Genomic DNA, 22,106 nt, shown 5'->3' with positions numbered 1-22,106 from the left:
CCTTTAAGGAGGTTTAGGTGTAGTTTTCAGCCACATCTAGACCACCACTGTATTAAAGATTATTTTTTTCTGAGTTTGTTCAAAGTTCCTCAGTTAAGTTTTACCTTTGCGATTTAACTTCACAGTAGCGCTATTGTAAATTGTAGCCTGTCTTTAGATTCAGTTTAGAAACCTTTCAGGACTTCAGAGAAATACTCCAAGTAGATTCCCAAATGTGAACGTGACTCTTTTTTCCCCAAAGTGGCACCTGACGCTGGTCTGTGCCTTGGAAAAGCCTCCCCCTGAGTTCGTTTGGCTTGCAAGTCAAAGCAGAGGTTTGGTGGGAGCGGGCAGCTCAGCTCCTGGCAGAGCTGGGAGCCTGGGGGCTTGCCTGCGAGGCTGCCAGGGGTGCACAGGGCTCTCCCCCATGCAGATTTCCCCGAGATCTGTCTCAGAAGCATGCCCAGCAGCAAGGAGGGGGCACAGCTCTGCCTTGAGCACCAGAACAGCTCCAAAAGACGAGGTGGGGAGTGAACAGAAATGTGTTCTGAAGTGTGGGAGGCGGGAGGAAGACTTGGGTCTGGGGTCTTCACCCCCGCCCTCTCCGTGCAGATGGCTTCAGGAAGGTGGTGAACATCGAGCAGGGGGGTCTTGTCAAGCCTGAGCGAGATGACACCGAGTTCCAGCACCTCTGCTTCCTGCAGGGCCATGAGCACCTCCTGGAGCACATCAAGAGGAAGGTGAGCGGGTGCTGGATGGGGGGCACCTGCCAGCCAGGGAGGCGGGAGTGGGCAGACCCCTGTTCCGGAAGGTTCCACACCACTGGTGTGGAGAGACTGCGTGATGCTTTTTCAAAATATCCCTGCCAGAATATGTCCCCACGACTTCCCTGGTGGTCTGTGTGGGATGTTGCCTGAAGGCTGTTGTGTCTTTATTTAATTTGTTTCCCTGGCCCTTGTGCTAGGCGAGAAGTAGTGAAGGCTTGCTGCCCATCCCTCGGGTGCCTCGTGCAGGAGACACCTCGTGTCCCCCCAGGCCTGTCCCTGCCTGCCACCCTGGCTCTCTGCCCTGGGCTTTTCTAACCCTCCCACATCTCTTTTTTTGGGGGGGCAGACTGACCAGGACAGCAACTCCATGGGCATCATGAGGGTTTCCACCGCAGCTGTATTCCTTTCTTGGTGATCCCAAGCTGCTTGCTTGCTCGCAGACCCCTGCACTACAGGCTCCTCGGTGTGACTCCAAGATCTCCCTGTGGTCTGGTTCCTGTCCTCTCCATACACCCAGACACTTGGGGCGGGGGTCCTCGGTGTGCGGGGCTTGGCTTCCATCAAGAGTTTTGCCCATGTTTTGTTGCTGCGCCGCTCAGCACCGCGTGGCCTTGGTGCAGCGCTGCGCGGCCAGGCTGGCTTCGCACCACTCTGCTTTTGAACCTGTACCCACTCTTCTAGATGAGCACAGCATAACTCCCGCGGGGTCCCCAACAGTCATCTCCTGCTCTTGCAGGAGACAGAACCCCCTCCTGCCCTCTCTTTGCTGTCTTTACCCTCTTAGTGATGCCCCAAAAGGGCTGTTCTCTTACGGAGTTAGCGTAGCAACTTCAGAAAAGGGACTTCAGCAAAAGCCTTCTGGAAATCCACGTGTAATATTGCAATTTGAAGCATTACCTCAGGCTCATCCCTGTAAAACATGAGGCTGGGATTGGGTCTCTCTGTAGTTAACGTAGAAAGATTTAATCAAACAACCTACTTCAATTCCTCCCTGGTCCTCAAAATGCTTTCGCCCCCCCCCCCCCCCCCCCCCCCTCCTTTTTTTCCCCTCCAAGCTGACTGAAACCCAGTCTCCACTCTGGTGGAGAATGTTCTGCTGGCAACAGACCCTCTGCATGAAGGGGTGTGTCCTGCTTTTTGCTGTGTTTTATCCTTCTGGCCTTTGCAAGAATACCCTAAGGATAGCTCAGACTCTTGTGCATGTTGCCTGTCCTGGTATTTCAGCCCATCAGAGCTGGGCTGGTGGAAGCCCTGCACCTGAGCCACAGCAACGGCTCCATCCATCTGTGGTCCTTCTTGTGTTGGTAAAAATCCACCTTTGATTTTTTTTCTTCCTCAGGTGTCAGTAGTGAAAAGTGAGGAGACCAAGATGCGCCAGGAGGACCTCAGCAGGTTGCTATACGAGGTACAGATACTGAGGAGTCAGCAGGAGAACATGGAGTGTCAAGTGCAGGACATGAAGCAGTGAGTTGAATCCTACTCAGGCTGCTTCTTGTGGGTGTTTGCTTCTCTAGAGCGCTTGTTCTGGGGGAACGTTTGGAAGGAGAAGCCTCACACATCTCCCTCCCAGGGATGCGTGGGGGGCCAGGGGCTGGCTCTGTGGAGACAATAACGTGTAGGATTTCTATGCAGACCCGATGATCTACAAGATACGAACTAACGCTCAGGCTCTCTGTCTTTGGTGAAAGGCAGACGTACTCTCTTCATACGTGTTTTCCCTTTACAGACGAGGAAAGCGCAGAGGAGCCTGTGTAGGAAATATGTGTATAACTTGGGGACTTTAATCAGATATCTATTTCCTCCAGGCAGAACTGGTGGTATAAATCTAACTCTTACACATAGAAGAGTCCTTGGCAGAAATACAGTGGTGTCCACTCCAGCTATTAAAAATACAAACAAAATACCTCTCCTCCTCAGCCTCCACCTCCAAAATATATGACTGGCCTGAAATATATAAGAACGTGGGAAGCACTGTAGCGTTTAGTCCATGGACATGTCTCTCTGAAGGCTGTGTCTTCTGACGTGGCCAAAATTGTTGTGTAAGAGCAAACCAAGCAGATGAGATGTCGCTGGCATGTGGCTGCCCGACCTCCAGCTGTCGGAGGCTCTGGAATCTTTTGAGTCAGGCATGAGCACTAGGAATTTAGTGAAGGGATATGGTTTTATAAATCGTGTACGCGGAGAGTTTTTTATTTCCCTCCAAAATTGTGAACTTTACAGAGAACTTTGTTTAAGGAGCACTTGAATAATCAAAAAGACCCCAAACCTTCTTTTATGATGAAAGCTACTGTCCATGCACCACCAGACAACACTGGCATCCTGGGCATTGGGAGAACACCACGTACGGTGGAAGTTCATTCCAGCCCAGCACCTTATGCGCAACAGATAAATATTATCTTCCCTCGATTTTAAATGACTCCCACATAGAATCATAGAATATCTCAGGTCTGAAGGGACCCATAAGGGTCATAGAGTCCAGCGCATGAAATCACACCATGACATCTAGGTACAGTGGCGATGAAAGAGTTTCTAGGCTTGTATCTTATTTAATTTTTAAGGAATTCCAGCATCGCTGGTTTGACCTTGGTTTTACTTTATTCTCCCTTTCGATTTCCTTGCTCCCTTCCTCCATCTGGCAAAAGGCAAAATTGCATGCAACAGATTAAAATAATAGTTTTTCTAAACTAAGACAGACCAGAATCCCAGGCTGAAACCATGCTAAGAAATTTACACCAGGGAGGAACCATCAGGGCATAACTCCAGCGCAAGCTGTCAGGCCAAGGTTGCTGCTTGGCTGGAAATCCTGTCGGTACCCACAGGGAACGTTCACTGCGGAGATTCCTGCTGTACAAGCCGCTGCACTAGGGCTGCTACTCTGCTCTTTCAAGCCCTGGGCTCTATCTTCCCAGTTCTAGCATCAATATGTGCTAGAAAGATGAAAAAAACAGCAGGATCTGTAAATTTCACCTGCGTGGTAGGTTTTGCTGGCCTGTGGGTTTTGGTACATCTGTATCCTCTTGAGATAAACTGACTGGCAAAAATGTTTTGCAGCATGGGCTTGGCTGGCATCCAGCTTTGGAAGCAGCACAGTAAATCTCCCCACCCCACTTTCTGGCACTGACTGTTCAAGGAAGCCTGTAAAGCACCCGTGTGCTGCATTCGCAGACAGAACATAAATACGTTCTGTGCCATTGCAAGCTGGCCCCAGGTCTGTGCTGGATGAAATCAGTGACTCCCACTAATAAAATCATTACAGTCCTCCTAGCTGAAGGCTCTTGGATGCAGAAACATCCCTTTAGCTGCTCTAGTCACTCCCAAAGGTGCCTTTGTGCCACCACGTGTATGAGGTTCAGCAGGCAGGATACACAGGATCTCTGTCCCTAGGATCTCTGGGTCTTCAGTGGTGCTGGGGGCAGTTGTGGAGAGGCTGGGCTTGCTTGGCACCACCAGTCTTGGTGATCATTCAAGCAGGCCTTGCTGAAACTCTGTGTTTGGCCCCGATTTTCCATGAAAACTAACCACACGTGTCCTCTTATTACTCTCCTCTGTACATCTCGGTTTCTCTTTATTTGTTTTTCCTCCATGCTCTGGTCTCTAGCTCTGTTGAGGTCAAAGGAAAACTAAGGAAATCAGTTGTGTGACCCCGTTTGGGACACTCAAACAGAGCAAAGCGAGGCAGGCTCCCGGCAGCACCCCGGGCTGCTGGGCAGCTTCTGTGCTCATGGAAAGTTTCTGTTTTGCTTTCAGGCAAAATGAAGTTCTTTGGCGGGAAGTTGTTTCTCTCCGGCAGAACCACTCCCAGCAACAGAAAGTGATCAACAAGGTAGTGGCTCACATAAACTCCAAACTCACTTGTGCTGCATGGTATATATCTCCTCCTCTGTCTTGGTTGGGTTTTTTGTTTTTCCCCCCGCCTTGTCCCATAATCTTCTCCATACTCTGATATCACAGTACATTTATTTTCTCTCTCTCTGAAATGGTGTGATGCTCTTATGTGTCCTATGGAAAGTGGTCCTTAACAAAGCACAGATGATGCCCTGGAGCGAAAGATTTTAATTACCCTGCCAGTCCTTGCTGTGACGTTAGAAACCACTGTTCTGCCAAAGTCCTGAGCAAGAGAGCACTACTCTCACTAGTTGCCCCGTATGAGCTGTGTTCTGGTTGTACCGGTGCCTTTGGCCTTCCCAAAACTTTCCTCTTTCCTCTCTACAAGAGAGGAGCCTGCAGGCAGCAGAACGGGCCAGCCTTTCCCCAGTGGCACCTCCAGCTACCGTTACGTTTTCTGGTGATACTGGTGGGGTTGAGGAATTGCTGTACAGCCTTGTAGACTGAAGGAGCAGGTGGCTGCCTTAAAATCTAGCATAACCAGTACTGGAAAAGGCCTCTCCAGTGATTCCCAGCTGGTGCTGACGTGACTGAGCCCGTCACATTTCCCAGTCCCCGAGAGCCACGTTCTGACCCTCACATGGCAGCACAGTCATAGGACTGGATAGAAACGCACGAGGCTATCAAGCCTTCCTCCAGCTCTGAGGCTGCAGCAGCCCCACCGCTCATTGTAGAGGCATTTATGCAACTCTGTTTTGTTATGTTGGGCAACAAGTATGAGACAGCTGTGATATATAAGGATAATAATGCTCTCTTTGTCTGGAGGTCTAAGCAGAGCATTGGGCTCGAGCTGACCTGGGAATACGTTGCTAAGTGATGCTCTCCAAAGCCATGCTGCACCCTTTTCAGTGCCCTGCTACATCAACACCGCATTTCACAGGGCTGACAAGCTCCACTGAGAGAGTTAAGCCCTCCAGCCGGGGGCTCCCCTGGGAGTTGGTCTCCTTCCCTTGCAAAATCTTTGTCAGGCTTTATAAAAGCCTCTTTTGAAGGTCTCTCAAGACTTTTGCAGAGGCCAAGTCCAACTGCAGGCCTAGGGATGCTTGCATGCATTGCTTCACAGGCAGATCCCTGGGTTTCAGAGGGCTAGCTGGAGTCCTGCAGGCAGAGAAGCAGAGCGAGCAAGCGCTGAGCACGTGCATCCCGTGGCCTTTGCACGAAGCAGGCACCCAGCTGCATTTCTTGAAAGCCAGGCGGGTCACCTGGGTCCTTGGGGGTTTAGTCCTGTTTCTGGCTCCGACGGCCCAGGCAGTTTGGCTCCCTGATTTCGTGGCCGCTCCCAGCTTCGGGGTGGTGGTGGGAGGGAGGAACGCGTGAGAGCAAAATGGCTGCGAGGGCAGGGAGTGCTGAATCACTCTGCTGATTAACACCGGATTTTGATCTCTCCTGACAGCTGATTCAGTTTCTGTTCGGCCAGCTCCAATCAAGCCCCGGCGGCGCTGGGATAAAGAGGAAGCTGTAAGTGCCCTTGTGTGGTGCGCACACGCTCACGGGTGCATAATGCTGCCCCCTCACTAAAAGCACAAGCTCAGCTCGCCCGGGCGGGCGGTCACCGGACCAGGGCACCATGGTGATGGGAAATGAATGGGCTGAACTGCCGAGTCAGACCTGCTGACATGCCCCATTCAGTGGTCTTTAGAGAAGCACCGTGTCAGCTTGTGACCTTTATTTGGGGAACACGGAGCGCGCGATGGGAGATGGGAATGCTAACTAGTGGGAGGGTAAAGGGCAGGACCCCACCAGTCCCACACCTTCCAGTCTTCCCACTTAGCATCAGCAGGAGGAGGGCTGGCACAGACGTCTTTAGTTGGACCTGCAGCCACTGCATGCGGTGTGTATCCAACACAGGTTTGGTGGCATGTGTAGCCTGCAGGACTTACCGAGAGGAAGGCGGAGAAAGATTTTTAGCTTAGGGGTATCTTTAAAGTCATCAACGAGCCTTTCAAGGCAAGTGAGAGGAGCCTGAATCAGGAAGCTTAGTGCCTTCCAGGAGAGCAGCCGTGCATTTCTTGCCCTGTGGTGCTTGTGATCTAAAGAGGCCAGAGGGGCTACCAAGAGGGATTTGCCTTTGTGGCTCAGGATGAGGGCAGGGACCTGCCTCCAGTTCCCACCTGTGTTACCTTGTGGCCTTTGGCAACTCAGAAGCTTCCCCGTGCCCTCAGAACAAGGAGCCAGCCTTCCCAAGAATGGCTGCGCCAGGGAGTTGATTTTCTTTAAAGTGTCCTTGTCCTTGGCTGACTCCTCTTGTGAGGCTTGTGAAGGAAACACAGGACTGAAGGAAGGAGCCCGTAACCTGTAGAAGCAGCTGGGCACGCTTACCTCTGCCTGCCCCGCTGCTGAGCCTTTTGGAAGGGAAAAACACCGCAAGGAGAACGGTAGCAAAGAAGAAGGCTCAAGGGGAAAATGTCTGCTGCTCCGGGTCACTGAGGTTCACGAGTGGGGAAATTTTCCTCCAGCAGAGTGGGGAAGCAGAGAGATGAGGTGCCAGATCTGATCTCTCATTTCCATGGTCAGGGTCATGCCTCTCCTGTAAAAGCTTTGCAGCCCAAAAAATGTTGTTTAGACTGTTGCTTTTTGAAAAAAAGCAAATAATTAGTGAGAAACTGTGCTGAAAGAGCACAGAACTATCTGCACAGCAACCGTATCGACCTCCTTATGAAGAGGGATCACACTGGTACAGCCCGGCTGCAATTTGCACAGTGCCGTGCATGTTAGTTCGAGTTTCTGCTTCCTTAGAAACACACAGGGCTGCCTTTGAGGAGCCCCAGCCCTCGTGTCTGTGTCTGCACCTCTAAGGTTTTTTTAAACCCCAGTTTTTTTTGTTTAAACCCCAGTGCTGGTGGGGCGCTCTGGGTGGGTTTGGACAGCATGGGCAGGTCTGTAGGTCCCACAGGCACGTCTGCCCCGGGAGGCTGTTAGATGGGTTAGACGCCAAAGTTACCTCGATAAGAAATGTTGGATGGGGATGTTCATTTGTGACTGCTGGAGCAGAACGCTGGACATGTATAAATTCATAACTATTGGGCTGGCTGTGATTTCTCAGTGTGTACTGAAGGGTAGATTATGCCATGACAAGGTCCATGTCAGGGCGATTCCAATGTCCTTTTTTATTCTGTGTCTTTAGTTAATGTCATAGAACTGAAAAAGGCTGTTAACCAAGCTGTTAGGCAGCACTGCAATCTCAGGCGCCATGGTCACTGGGTCCTGCTGTATCATGCATACCCTTCACTGCAGGATCTAACTGGAGTCTGAGCAAACCTATAATTTCTACCAACATATCCAGCTCCAGCGCCTGCAGGATGAAGGGAGCTAGGAATTATCTTCTGTCGAGGCTGTTAGACCTTACCGTGGAAAAAACTGTTGGCTCTCCCTGGTGCCTGTCGCCAGATGAACACTGAGGATGCTTTTCATGACTGCGGGACAGTGGGAGGAGAAGAGAGATTTGCTAGGCGGTTTTATAGGATCATCACAGCATAACGATAGTGGGTGTGTAGGAAGTTCCCAGCTTCTCTGGGACCGTATTACAAAACCAAGGCCTGCCATCCAGGGAGTTTCCTGGTGGAAAGGCAATGCCATTTTGAGGCTCCTTCTCATTTTCTCTTGGTTTCATTTACTAAGCATAAAACACTCCTGCTACAGGACCCAGCACACAGACCCGCTGCTTCTTCTCAGTGACCATCTGTAAAAGCCTGTCAGTCCTTTCTCAAAAGCCTGTATACAATGAGTTTAGGCTCTGCTCCACTTTGTGTCTTCCTCCGTTTTATTACTTAGGTGCTGGGTGGCAGGGGTTCCCTTTGGGCAGGGATATGGACAGAGGTGGTTGTGCCAGAGAGGCTCTGAGCATGTGGGACCTGGTGCTGAGGCCAGATTCCCAGTATTGCACTGTCTCCCAATACTGCACTAATAGTTGCAGCGTGGCTACCTCCAGGTTAAACAAGCTGAGGATCCAGCCAAGAGCTTGAAAACACGAGCGATTAGAAGAAAGTATGAATTGAATTTGTTAAACTCAAAATATGCATTGGTTATTTTACTTGCATATTTCAAATAAGATCTGGAAAACCTAGATCGTCCCTCTTTATACTGCAAAGGCCCTTTTTTTAACAGCAACCTTCTCCAAAACTGTTGTTTTTCTTCCTTGTCCATAAGACTGGACGAGAAAGCACGTTACAGCTGAGGAAGGACAGAGTACCCAGGGGAAAAGAGCCCTTGGCTGAGAGATGTTTCCTGTATGAACATCCAGGAACCGGTCAGTATGTGCTGGGAAAACAGACCTGTTTGTCTTCACAGACCTCTGATGCTTGACAACGGGATCTCAGCTCCACAAGTGTCCAAGTTCAGCCGGCATTTGTCCGCGGACCCCCTCCACGACCCCTATTTCATACAGTCGGTAGGTTTGTGCCCGCCTCTGAGCTTTGTGGGCTTTCTTCGGCCAGGGTGGAAAAATGTTTGAAGCAATGATACAGATTACAGAGTAAGGAGTTTGGCAAGAGTTTGGCAGCAAAGAAGAGTTTGCAAAGCTGAGTGACATTTGTTATTTCTTCGGCTCCCCTGTCTCGGGGAGGGGTGCGTGCACGCGTGCGCTCATGCTGCCGAGTTCACGTGGGCGGCTGCGGGCTGGAGGGCAGACCCCGCACACCAAACCCTCCGTGCTCTTACCCCAGCCTGGCTCACCTCAAAGGCAGAGAGGAAGAAGTACGTTCTAGAAGGGGGTACTATGATCTTTCTGACCAGAGCCAGACCTTTGCAGTTGGTGAGGGATGCCCGCTACCCTAAGCCCCTAAAGCAGTGCCAGATGCATGATGTCGTGCAGTTAAAATACTCGAGCTGGCATGAGAGACCCGTAGTCCCCTGCTGGGCTGTGTGGGATCCAGAGGAAGCTGAGCAGTCTAGGCAAAATGTTGGACATGATAAAACTTCTCGGTAGCTGACGCTTCAGTCAGAGTGCTTATTTTACACCTGCACCTCTGCGTGGTGGGTGGAAAGACCAGAGAAAATTATAATATTGAGTAGCAGGTAAAAGCTTTCTTGGTTTCTGTACCAGGAAGACTCAAGGGCACAGTAAATAAACCAGAACTATCTCAGAAAGGGCATTGGACTTGTTACAAATCCATATGATTTTTGCTTTCCTCTTAGCCATCGACAGAACCTGCTTCTTGCTTAAACAGCCCTGCAATTGCTGGAGGACCCATCATATCGGATGTTACTGAAGCATCACCTTCCAACATAATAAATATGCAGTCCCCTCCTGAAAATGACAGGTAAACCTGTTTGTGATTAAACCCAGGGAGAGCTGGGTATGGACACACATAACTTCAAAATAGTTTTTCCTGGCTGTAATTCCACCCAAGCTTCTGTCTGATTTGCAAATCTCTGTAAAGATGGTGGGCTGGAATATCTTTTTTTCTCCAGTTTGCAATGTGAGTCAGATTTTTAGAATTAGAGAGGGATAACAACAGCATAACTGCTGAAACAAAGTCATGAGTTTCACGCTGAGAACTTCCACTCACCTCTTTGAGAAGTATTCCATGGGGTTTTTATGTTTTGTTCTCAAGACAGGGGCTGTCTCAGACTTTTATCAAATAATGAGATACTAGCACTTGTTTGGTTTGTTGAGAGAGGAAGAAAGTTTCCTTTCGGCTTTGACAAAGAAGAAACAGAATCAAAATGTACATCTTTCTGCTAATGAGAACAGAAAGGTTGCATCACAACAACTTCCGATGTTTGACAACTTTTCTGTGAAAAGGTCCCAGTAACTGAAGAACTGAATGCAGAGATATTGCAAAGCTTATCTCTTCCTGCCACAGACATGCACGGTATTTAGGGCTAGTAGCAGAGTAGCTACAACTATGTCAGTGGAAAGTAAGTAGACAGATGAATCATGGAAAGAGTTTCTCAGGCACAGAGGCAAAGCAGTTACACTCTAGAAATTGACTGTAAATCTGCCTCATAATTGAAACCATAGCCATAAAATTAGCTAGAAGCATCTAAAGTGCTCCAGATTAAAAAACAGCCCAGGAAGCCATTTCTAAAGCAGAAAAATTTGAATATAACCTTCAAGATAAGTTGCTTATTTCTACTAATTACTGAGTGCCATCTGGTGGCCTCTGATCTCTGCTGTGTCTGCATGATTTGAGAAGCTGAGCCAGCCACGGCCCGAAGGAACTCAGGGCTGTGGTACTTCCTAAATCAACGTGAGCTTCTGGTGGGAGTTTAGGATTCACACAATGAGGAGCTGATCTGAGAGGAACGTCATAGTGGCCCCTACCATCCCCTGTGTGTGACGCACTCGTGTTGTCTTCCAGCAAAGCTAGTCTGGAAGTGTTGTAAGATAATATTTTTCAGTGTGGCTTTCCGTGCCCTGTGCCTACCTGCCTTTGTCACTTTGGCTCCAGTTGTGCAGGTTCACAGGGAGCTCTAAAATCTCCTTTAAGTAGATTTTTACATGCAAAATCCTACTATTCAAAATTTCGATGTCATATGTCTGTCTAGGAATAATGTGGAGTGCCTCTCCCACTGGAAAAAGGCAAACCTCTCCTTCCAAATAAGTGAAACACCTGGCTGGGACTGTCAGAACTTGGTAGCTTCCGTTCCAAATCCTGCAGGGCCACAGCATCCTGACCTGTGCCATTGGGATCTCTAGAGTGCTCGCTGGTCCAGACCTAACTCCTGCACGGGAAGGTTTTACCCATCCCATCCCTGTCCCGAGGGCAGAGACTTTCCTGTCACAGCCGGGTGACCCTTTAACCTGTCTCAAGCCTAACACTCATCTGAGGAACGACTGACATGTGGAAGTGTGTTTTCTGTATTTGCAAAACAGTCAAATGGGGCAAGTTCATTACAGCTATGACTGACGGAGTGACTGAAGCTACCCCAGCTGAGCATGCTTCTGGAGCTTTCTGAAAAGAAAACAGGGTTGCTGGTTTCTTTGGCCAGCGTAGGGGAATGGAAAGACCCTGCGGGGCAGTTTGATGGGAAGCAGAAGCAAGCCCTTGTGCTATTGCCCTTCGCGCTAGCGTGAGGCCTTTGCGGAGCAGATGCGCGTGTGGTGCTAAGTCCTGTCTCTGCTGCAGGGAGAAGTGCCTCATGCTGATCAAGGAAGAGCCGGTCAGCCCCGGAGTGAAAGCCACCGCTGAGCCAGACGTGCCCCTGCCAGGCTGCCGGGCTTGCTCCGAGCCCCCCGTGCTGCCGGTGGCCATGGTTCAGTCTGTTTTGGAAGGCAAAGGGAGCTGTGCTGCAGCCCCACCGGGGACCTCCCAACCCTCCGAGAGAAGAGGCAGAAGGGCATTGCTGGACAGGTGAGGGGGGCGAGGGGCATCTCTTCCCATCAGCCAGGGGCAACGTTGCCCATCGCAGCCTGGTGAGCTCCCTCCTGTACCTGGGGCACCTCCTTAGAGGACCCTTGAAGCCCAGGAGACGGTTCACAGGGGTAGGGGCTCTGTGGATGCCCAGCACCAGGGAGCTGACACTGCAAGAGATCCCAGCTTCCCTGTCTCTGACTAAAAGCGAAAACCCGTGCAACTTCGCTTCATTGCTGTGCTTGTCTCGAGCCAGAGCAGCTCAGTAAAATGCTAGTCGGTCCAAAGCAAGGCTTTGTGAAAGGGTAGAAAATCATGTTTTAAGATCATGAAATAGCAAGCGAGGTCACTCAAGGGGATGATGGGGAGTTGGGAGGTTCTGTTCACTGCAGTCTTCTACAGAGGGGTGGAAGTTTCATTATTCTGAAGCCAGTTTCATTATTCTGAAGACTGTCACAAGTATCCTGCCTGTGACAGTCACCCAGAGGATGATGTCCTCTCACCAGGGGGTCAGCACAGTGTCATTGGGCTCAGCCACAGTGCTACCTGGGTTTGGGCATTTTTGGAGCCGTGGTCTGAGACTGAGATCCCAACAAGCACCGATGTCATGGGCGAGTGTACGGCAGACATCACCAGCAGGAGGAAAGCGTGGCTGCGGCGTGCTTGTTGGTGAAGTGCACATTTCGTTCTTGATGGCAACTGCAGCCTGGGGGTGGGGCACCCAAAACACGCAATAGCGTTAGCAGAAAGGCTTCTATTTTCCTTTGGGTCCTTAAAGAGAATCAAATTCCTCCTTCTGAATCCACTGGCTACTTAAAAACATTTTACTAGAAGAAAAATCATCCTTCTTTTAAGACTCTGGATTTTAAGAAAAATTTTGGTAGCTTTTATGGGGATTAAGCACAGCAGGGACTCACAGTTGCTGCTTTAGCTGAATGCCTCTGATAAATGCAGCCTGCGGGCAAAAGTCACTCCTTTAAAAACCATTAGTTAATAGTAATCCAGCCATCTTGGACCCCAGAGGGTGGGAATACAGCCTGTTCTGGATCCCCAGTGCCTCTCTAGAAGGATTTCTTCTAAGGAAAGCTTTAATTTTCCCAGTCTTGAGGAGATGTGCAGAGACTACCCACCCCCAAACCAAACAGGAGAGGAGTAGTCTCACTTGTTTTGTCATCAGCTCCATCCCCTGTGTGCTCTGCTGGGTTGTACTTTGGGATTAAACCAAGTGCATAAACCCAAGGCTGACAGTGGACTTCTGGTTTTCAAAATGGGATGTAAGCGTAAACCTCACGTTGGAAGGCTGCTCAGTCCTGCTTTCTGTCTGTATCCATGCAAGTCTCATTTGTGGCCCTATTTCCCCTTGTCTTTTCTCAGAACAGATATTTCAGACCCCTTGGAGGGCACCGACTGGAGCTTGGAAGGGCTGCAGCTGCTGCTGCGGAGCCAGCAGTACGGCCTGGAGCCCGCCAGCCTCTTGGATGTGAGTGGCAGGCTCACGCCTGCTTCTTCTTGCGTGGCACTTGGTCTGTCCCATGCTGCCCGTAGAGCCATGGCTCTGTTTTGACTTTTTCATAAGAACTGGCAAGATCTCAGACTTTCAGTGATGCTTTTTTACACCTCTTCTGAAAACATGCACATTTGAACTTCTAGGAGCACAAAACACAGTGCATTTGGTAAAGACATCAACAGGAGACCTAACACATATACATAAAATAGGTTTAATATGGCTCTCTAGCTAGTTTGGTAATTGCTTTGGCTGGGCTAGTTTATTTTCTGCATATTCTGCGTCTTAGATGCTCCTGCATTGTGTTTAGCTCTACTGCTTTCCCCTGTTCCTCACTTTCTGGGAAGCGTAGCCGATGCCAAATTCTCTCTCTGCTGAGATATTTATCTGCCTGCAGTTCTCAGGTAGTTTTTCTTTAGAAGTGGGTGGTGGCCTTTTTCTTAAGTATATGTGCAGAAGGTTTGTTTATTTCTCCCTTTTGCACTCTCTCTCCTTGTACATATCGTTAGCATATGAAAGGTTTTTGCCAATAATCATGTAATTCTATACCTAAGAAAAGAATCTATATGTCAAAGATATGCTCCCTTGAGGAGGTGCTTCAGGTACAGGCATGTGGTAAGATTGCATGGACAAACAGGAATGAAAAATCATTTTAAAAAATCAATCTTAAAGCCAGTTCCAGAGTGTCCGTGATTGATTTTGACTTTCCAGAAAGCTTTTCTAATAGCCTGCTCTATTACTTACTCGGTTGGTTTCTGTTTCTTATTTCTCATTAGGAGGTGTTTTCCTGTTACTGACACACTTCTCTCTCTCTGCAACTGAACCTCACGAGAGTGAGAATGAATCATAAAACTGTGCCCCAGGTCAACAGCTCCTTTTCCCAGGCTGCTCAGACTTCTCAAGAAATTGCCATCAAGGCACTGATGCAGCACTAATCTGCCCTCTGCCACCCTGTTCTGGAATACTTTTTAAAAAACCCATATGAACCTGGAAGTGTCCTAGGACCCGAAAGCAGCAAAAAAGGGCTTTGATTTGCATGTGCAGTGACACAAACAGCTGCTGTGGCTTACGACATGACTGTGGCACTGGGCAACAGCAGTATCCACTGGCAGGCAGGTCAGCACAAGTGCCCACAGCTCAGCCCCTGCTCTTCTGGCTGTGCTGCAAAGCGACACACACCAGCCTTTGCTGCAGCTTCACTGAACGCATTGGAGCAGCGCAGGCATGGGCAGAAGTTGCCATGGGCCAGCAGACAGCCAAGGCAAAGAGCTGAGGATATGAGTATCTCGAGCCATTGCACCTTTCAGAGCCCTAATCGTATTCTTCTCCCAACAGGTCTTTAATCCCAATTTATCTTTGAGTGAGTGGAATTTGACTGAAATGGAAGCCAGTCTGTCCCCGGTAAGAGATGTCTATTTATGAGATATGATGATGATAATGATAATAATAATATAATTATGAAGCAGAGCTTGTGCTTAACTGAAGAATGCTTAGTTAGTTGATAGCCAGAGGGGAGAGTGCTGTAAAGCACAGCAAGTACATAACTCCTGAGGGCAGGCAGAGAGTGTTATCTTCCACTCTTGACTGTCTTCTCCACTCAGCCAGAGCTTGTTTAGAGATCTGTTGGTGTCCTGGAGTCTTTAGTTGAAGCTGGCCACTCTAAAATTTCTCTTAGCATGAATGTCATGTCATACTAATAACCATAGATGCATAAAGTATCTTTGTGCCAAAGCTCGTATTTCATAAATATGCCTTTATAAAGTGCAGCCATCCCTGGAGCAGTAAAACCACAATGCAATTAGAATAAAGGTTCATGCATACCTGTGCAGAAGAAACAAGGAGAAATTGTTTGGCAGTATTCATTTGGAATTGACATCGGCACAGACATTTCTGAAATGCATATAGTGATTTAATGAACAGTGAAGCAAATGTGTGATGGTGAATTTTCAGAGCCTGGCTGCCAGCCATGTCAGAAAAAGACTTAGATGATTTTGCCATCTCTGCAGATGCACAAACAAAAGTGTAATCTCTTCTAATGAAGTGTGGAAGGTCTCTAAGCCTACTTCAGGATATCACTATCCCTCCTTAGATTTTAGTTTAGTAATTTTGAATTTACTAGCTAATTCCACTTCCTGAGTATTAGGAAGAAGAATGTCTGAAGGGACAGGTAACATTAGCAAGTCTTGGAAGCAAGGGACAGTCTCTTTTAAAGAGGATTGCACAAGAGAAAAGGCCAAGGGGGAGGCTGTGGTGTTCATTAGTCCAGTTCCCGAGTCCCCTGAATGTCCCTCCCTTCGTTCCGTACCCTTAGGCTTGTTCATCTTACAGAAAGTCATGAGCACAGAGAAGCCTACAAGTAATAACCAGCAGCAACTCCGCACCTAGAAGCACTACGCAAGCAAAAGCTAGTTTTAATTTAAAGACAGTCATAAGGCAAATGGAAAGAAAACTCCTTTCGTATTTGTTGCAGAAAGCAGAGGGCTGTGGGTTGGCTTTGAGCGGTAGCGGGGCAGGGACAGCCACGGTGACATTAGCCTGGATTCCTCATGTGAGGTGGGCTTCACACAGTATTAGCCAGCACTAACAGGGTTTTACATCTGCCTTAGCTCGCTCCTTCAGGCATATCTGCCCTTAAGCACCTGCTTTTGGTTATTTAGCAAAGTGCAGGTGAGGCTGGGAGGAGAGGCAGGGCAGGGAGGATCGCTTGCGTTACTGGTGGATGTTGTGCAGCATTGATGAAGCACTGATCTGCAGAAGCGGCCTAGTTCTAACAAGCTCCCCTGTCTTTGTATAATTGTACATTGTAGTTTATATTTTTGCATCAAGATGCAGCGACTCACAGTGGATCTGGAGAAGAATGCAACTGAGCTGTCCTCAAAAGTGTTCAACCCACCGTTTAACAACGCCTGCCCAGGTAGGAGCGCCAGCATCCCTTCCGCACTGGGGAACGGGGATGTAATGAAGGTGTTAAACACATCCATCAGAAGCTAGATGCAACGTCTGGACCATTTGCCACTTTGAGGGAACAAAACACGTTTGTTATTTTATTTTCAGGGCTGTCAGTCAGCAGTGTTTCCACAACAACTGCTAAGCTAGTTGCTAAACAGTGGGAAAAGTATGAGGCATACACAGAGGTTTAAATGCCATCGAACTCCCTCTGTTTCTGCTTGGGGCCACATCATATCTATCGGTGTCTCCACCGTCTTCTCTGCCTATTCATCGCCACCCAAAAGCCATGTGGGGATCTAGGTGGGTAGGGGTGGTAAGAATTGTACAGGTTCTGTGCCTCTTCCGGCTCCTGCTGCAAAGGAGGTGACCTGGTGGAAGCTAGCAGGTGGCAAAGGTGATGTCTCAGTTTCTCCAGGACCTGGTGGGTGCTAGCAGCCAGAGGCAAACGTTATGTCTCAGTTTCCCCAGACCTTCTACCAGACCTCAAGGAAACTGCCCAGCTGATCTTCTCCCACTCACTGACTCAATGATAAAGTGTGTCATTTATCTTAGCTATGAATCTAGGAGTGTTTTCCTGGTTTTGGAATAGTTATATATTATTATTTTCGTGTGTATTCAGCCAGGATAGACTTGAAAGAGAAGCTTTTGTGAGCCTTAGTTTGGTGTGGTAACCACCTGAGCCCACCCCAGAGTTTTGATGTATTGTGTGTTGCTCAAGGACTCCCAGCTTCCACCTTAAGCTCAGGATCTTGTGTGAGCATCAAAGGCATGAAAAGCCCAGCTACGCTGGAGAGAATTCTTAAGCAGGCTGGAGCTGAACGGCACAAGAGGAGCATCCCCTGTTTGCAAAACCTTCCTGGTCCATGCAGTGGTGTGATGCTGGAATAATGGGGCAACTGAGAGATGTCACCTGCAAAGATGAGCAAAAAAGACAGTTCTTGAGGGAAGGAGAGGAGAAACTGCTCTTAGCTACTTCTCAGTGTCTCCAAACATTTGGTCACGCCTCCTTCGCTTCTTGTGAGGCACCTCAGCGTTCAGGCAGAATCCAGCTTGGCAACCTGCAGACATTCCCATCAATTTGGATGGGCTTTTAAGTGAGTCCACGTTTGACTCAAGTGTTTCCAAGCATTTTTCACCTGGAGTGAGGCCCCTTACCTCCTGTTACAGTGGGGATTTGCCACTTTTCATTTCTACTTGCCTAAAGTCTAGCAACTTGCCTTCCAGACACCTGAGTTTTCTCTTGTCCGTTTGCATTCCTAGGGAAAGATGTCATTCTTGAAAGCACCCAGCAGTTCCTCATTGATCGCCAGTCAATCTTTGGAAATGACGTCATCAGCTTGCCTGAAAGTTCATCGCTTTACGTTCCATCTGAAAATCTGGCTTCCTACCTGTCCTCTGTGGGTGTCCAAGGGGATATCCCATTAAACCTGAGCTCTTCAACTGACAACAACCAGTGATTTAGCTTCCAAGAAACATCATCTCCTTCCTACCCACCCAAGCATCCACAGGTTTGAATGTAAAGAAACAAAAGTGACTCAGAAATCCACAAGAGAGTTTCTTTTTGTGCCCTTTGAGTAGATGGAAACGGTCAGTAGCTGTTGCATTTACCCCCCCTGCACCTGGATTTCAGTGTTTGCCCAGGATAACAGTTTGAAAACAAAATACTGCTTCTGGTGCTTGCTCCCATGGGGAGTGAGAACTTGGCAGGATTTTTTTTTCCCTTGAAAATGCTTTTAGCAATTTCAAATCTTCTAGTAAAATTTAAGTACATCAGGGACTTCATAAAATAAAGCGATCCTGACTAGTGTCTGCAACAGCAAACTGCTGGATTTTATTGGGGCAGCACAGATTAGCTAAGATGCCTGACCCTTCTGGATGCTGGTTTTTAAATAGGAAAATAGTTCTATGCCAGTCAATGCTCTAAAAATATTCTTTTATCCATTTTCTGGTTTTGATGTATTTGTGCCTCTCCCTTTTCCTCCTAGGATGAGTAGGAAAATGAAGACCTCTCAGGGTGTGCAGAAGGTCATTTTCCGAGTGACCACTGGCTCCTAGGGGAGCTACAGACCACCACAGACCCCAAAACATCCCATGCTGAGTCGAGAGGGTTTGTTGTTTGGGATTCCCCACCCACCCCACCCCACCCCCCGCCCAGTCTATTTTCCCTAACATAAAGGCAGGGCACCCCGTACTTAAAAAAAAAAAGGGAAAAAAAGGATAGACTTTTCTGCCCACAGAATTTTCCGTGTGCAAAGAGGACTAAGGGAGCGCGGTCTGGGTTGTGGTGCTGGCTAAGTATTTCCTGTCCAGTCCAATGACTTTTTTCCTTGGCCTTGACCTGTTCTATTTCCCCTGAAGATGTGCCTGTTGGACGTATACCATCTGATGAACCAGTTTAATTGATTGGATCCCCTTTTTAGAAGGACTCTCAGCTGCTCAGTGTAGGAGAGAGGCAGAAGGGTTAGTCCACCATGTCCCACTATTTTTTTCCTCTGTCCTTTGTGCATCTGAGACCAGCCTCCAAAGGTTGAATTAATCTTTCTCTTCCATGTGGTTTCTGACAACTGAGTTTCTCAACAAAGCAGAGCTTTGTTTTTTATGCTGTAGTTCTAATGAGTATGTATTATTTATCTCAGTATCCTCTAATTGAGTTGCTTTTCCTTAGGAAAGCTACCCAAACACCGTAAGACAGACGCAGGAAATTCAGCTAACTCAGGCCTCCCAAGGGCTTAGACAGGGCGGCGTAAGCCATGCCAGTATCATTTGAAGAAATGCTCTGCCCACTTTCATTGCCATGGCGATTCTTCATTCTCAACTGAATTTCTGAGCATCTTGAATGGTCAAGCAGCATCCACCCCAAAATATCGTCAATCAATCAGATGAACACAGGCTCAAATTCTCCGTAACAAGATGAGCATGTTTTAAATGGACCTTCCTGTCACAGCCCTTTCCTCCATCCATTTATCAATATGTGAACAGATGTGTTAGTTCAGAAACATTTGCTTTTGAGCACATTTTTCCCCAGCTAATTACTGTGTGCTGGGAGCTCTGTCACCACCTTGGTGGCACAGCCTTTGCAGGAGCGAGGCTGTAAGCGCTTCTGAATTAATTCCAGCCACCGTTTTCATGTTCAGGACTAAGGGAAAATTCTGGCAGTCCCCTGGTATCTAGATGATGTATTTAGACTTGGCCTGGTATTTAGATGATGTGCTCGAGTGTATCATGGACAAGGTTTTCCTTTTTGACAGATTTGTGCTTAGAAAGTTTGCCTAGATCAGCCCATTTGCCACTGTATGTTGTCATTTCCAGCGATGGAAAGCCAGTGAGTTGCGCTCTGTTTACTTTTCTCAGAGGTAACTGAAAACTGTCTGGGGTTTCCTATCACCTGACAGCATATGTTATCCTCGTTCAACACTTCTCTGAACCTTCGTATGCTAGATTGCCTTAATGTTAACACTGAATGTATTGATCCAATAAGGTATTTAAGCCCATGTTTAACGTCAAGCTCCTGAGTAGTTTTCCTGTATTTTTGGGAAGGCTATCACATGCTTGAGGTTCGGCACATGCTTCAGTGTCTTACTGGATTGTCTAGTTGAGGTTGAGAAACGAGCCATCTTAGGAGAACTACTTGCAAGTTGACGAAGGTGCAGCTCAGCCAGCTGACACCACCTCAGGCTGCAGCTTTTGTACGGGGCCAAGCGGCAGGCTGCACTCGCTGCGAGTAGCCACTCAGATGGTTCTGGGGTTTTTCTTTAGGCTTTTTGCTCTACTATAAATGTGAGATTGGAGCTTGATGGCGAGAGAGGAACAACAGGATTTGAGAGCCACTCCTGTGAAGAAGCAAGCTTGTGTTCCTTGGCTTTTTACATTGTTAATTTCACTTGAAGGTGACGTGCTGAGACTGCGTTTTTGCACTATGCTGTACATTTGTAAAGTTTTACAGAAAACACTAATTAAACGTGTTTCCTTTTTCTCATTTAGTCCTGCTCTGGCATTTCTCTCACTACTTTCGCCTATCCCTTACACCTTTCCTCCTTCCCAAGTCCTCGCCAATAAGTGAAAATAGCTTCCAGGAATTCAGGAGATTCACCTGTGAGACAACACAGGGCCACTGATGATCATGTGTGAAAAAACAGGAGCTGGAGAGATTTAACGTGTAAACTGTGAGAAAGTAAACCCAGCTCAGAAGGCAGCTGAACTCTTCAAACTAAAATGCTGGTCAGAGTGGGTATATCTGGTAAAATCGGGATCAGAGTAAAAGAATCTATAGTTGAAACTACTTCCAATTTTTATCCCTTCTTTCCCCCTTGCTTTCAGCGATAGTAGAGCTCAAAATTTACCCTTGGAATGACTTTTAAAGATCTTTTGTTTATAAACATTTTTAAAGTGTGATACGATACTATGGTCCTTCCTGCTTATTTGTTCTTAGTGTAGTAAGTGGGTGCCAGGACAGGCACTAAAAGACAGCACAAAAAATGCACAACCCAAAGCCCTCAAAACAGTCTTTATCCAGCTTTCTGTCAGGAAACGGAAGCAAGTATTTTTTAGGACTGAGCTCACAAATGTCATTGGCAGCACTTGCAGCTTTCTAAAGAGAAGATTGAAGACCAGCCTGTTCTCCACAGGCCCTTTGCTCATCCTCCTGCCCTGTCCTGGAGGCCAAGGGGTTTACCAGCACGTTTTTACTCATGGAAGGTGAAAAATGGCTGGAGTTTAAAGTAGTTGTGTTGTCTTCCCTGAGGGTTTTTACAATTATTTTGTGTTACACTCAGGACCACTTCTCTTACCACCAGATGGCACCTAAGCCCAGCTAGTTGGGAATACATCTTTTTGACAAGCCCATAGTAATACTTTTTTTCTTTAATTGTGTACATCTACAAGACCTGTTCAATTCTATTTATTACAAATTATTAGAGATTTATAAAAATACGAAAAAAGACACCCACCTAAACTTGGGTATGGCTTTATGAAGTGAGATCACTTAAAGCCTAGCTTACTCCTGATGTAGCTAGTGATTGTTCATTGTATCATAAAAGTGTTAGGCTTTGAAGATGAGGCCAACTCTTTTATGTCATACTTAAAGCTTAAAAAGTGTGCAATAATTTTTTTTAACTGATTAGCACAACCGCTTCTGTGAGGAAAATGAGAGCCGTTAGTGCCTCAGCAGAAGAGTTGGCCAAGAGTTGTCCATTTCCCCAACTCTTTTTTTGTGGCGTCGCAGAGGAAGCACTGCTCTCAAGCAATCTTCACTTCCTTGAATTTATTCTCTAGCTCAGCAGGGAGAGAAGGAAAAAAAAAAAAACCACAAAAGGGAAGGGAAGAAGAGAGACCATGGCTGAGGCATCACTGCTGTTACTTTCCATTTCACTTTGGCAAAAGACTACCACCATGATATAAGAGAGAAGCTAATGAAAGAATTCCTCTGCTCAGCTTTTTACGCCAAAGCTGTATTTCTGCCACTACTGACTGGCTCATTATTTTTCTGTTACACTTGAAATCCAGATCCCAAGACTCATCTATCAATGAAAACCAATGAAAATGGCAGATGGAAGGATATCCTTCATCACAGATTGCCCTAAAAGGTAAACCCAGATTTTGCATGCATGGACAAACTCTTTCTGCATCTGTTTTTGCATAAACAGTCATGATACCTATGCATATTAGATCCATAAAACACTATGTTAAGAAGCAATCTCCATTTGTCATTACAGTCCATCTGGTATAATA

At 47.6% G+C, this 22,106-nt stretch overlaps 1 protein-coding gene across 1 annotated transcript in view; it reads left to right on the top strand.

The window, feature by feature from the left end:
* Positions 1-22,040, top strand: part of HSF4 (heat shock transcription factor 4) — a gene marked incomplete at its 5' end in the record, with an annotated part of 26,606 nt that extends 4,566 nt beyond the window's left edge. Inside the window, 11 exons of the mRNA XM_080411139.1 lie at positions 592-719; positions 2,086-2,210; positions 4,494-4,569; positions 6,025-6,089; positions 8,919-9,018; positions 9,765-9,889; positions 11,702-11,926; positions 13,301-13,406; positions 14,766-14,831; positions 16,257-16,344; positions 17,640-22,040. Coding sequence (XP_080267265.1) covers positions 592-719; positions 2,086-2,210; positions 4,494-4,569; positions 6,025-6,089; positions 8,919-9,018; positions 9,765-9,889; positions 11,702-11,926; positions 13,301-13,406; positions 14,766-14,831; positions 16,257-16,344; positions 17,640-17,836 — 1,301 coding nt within the window. The 3' untranslated portion in view covers positions 17,837-22,040. The remainder of the gene's footprint in view (positions 1-591; positions 720-2,085; positions 2,211-4,493; positions 4,570-6,024; positions 6,090-8,918; positions 9,019-9,764; positions 9,890-11,701; positions 11,927-13,300; positions 13,407-14,765; positions 14,832-16,256; positions 16,345-17,639) is intronic.
* Positions 22,041-22,106: the final 66 nt, after the last annotated feature.

Source organism: Falco punctatus (assembly GCF_963210335.1).
Source record: "Falco punctatus genome assembly, chromosome: 14".
In the NCBI taxonomy this organism is placed as follows: domain Eukaryota; kingdom Metazoa; phylum Chordata; class Aves; order Falconiformes; family Falconidae; genus Falco; species Falco punctatus.
Note: the sequence above shows the minus strand (reverse complement) of the source record. Positions and strands in the feature narration are given on the sequence as shown.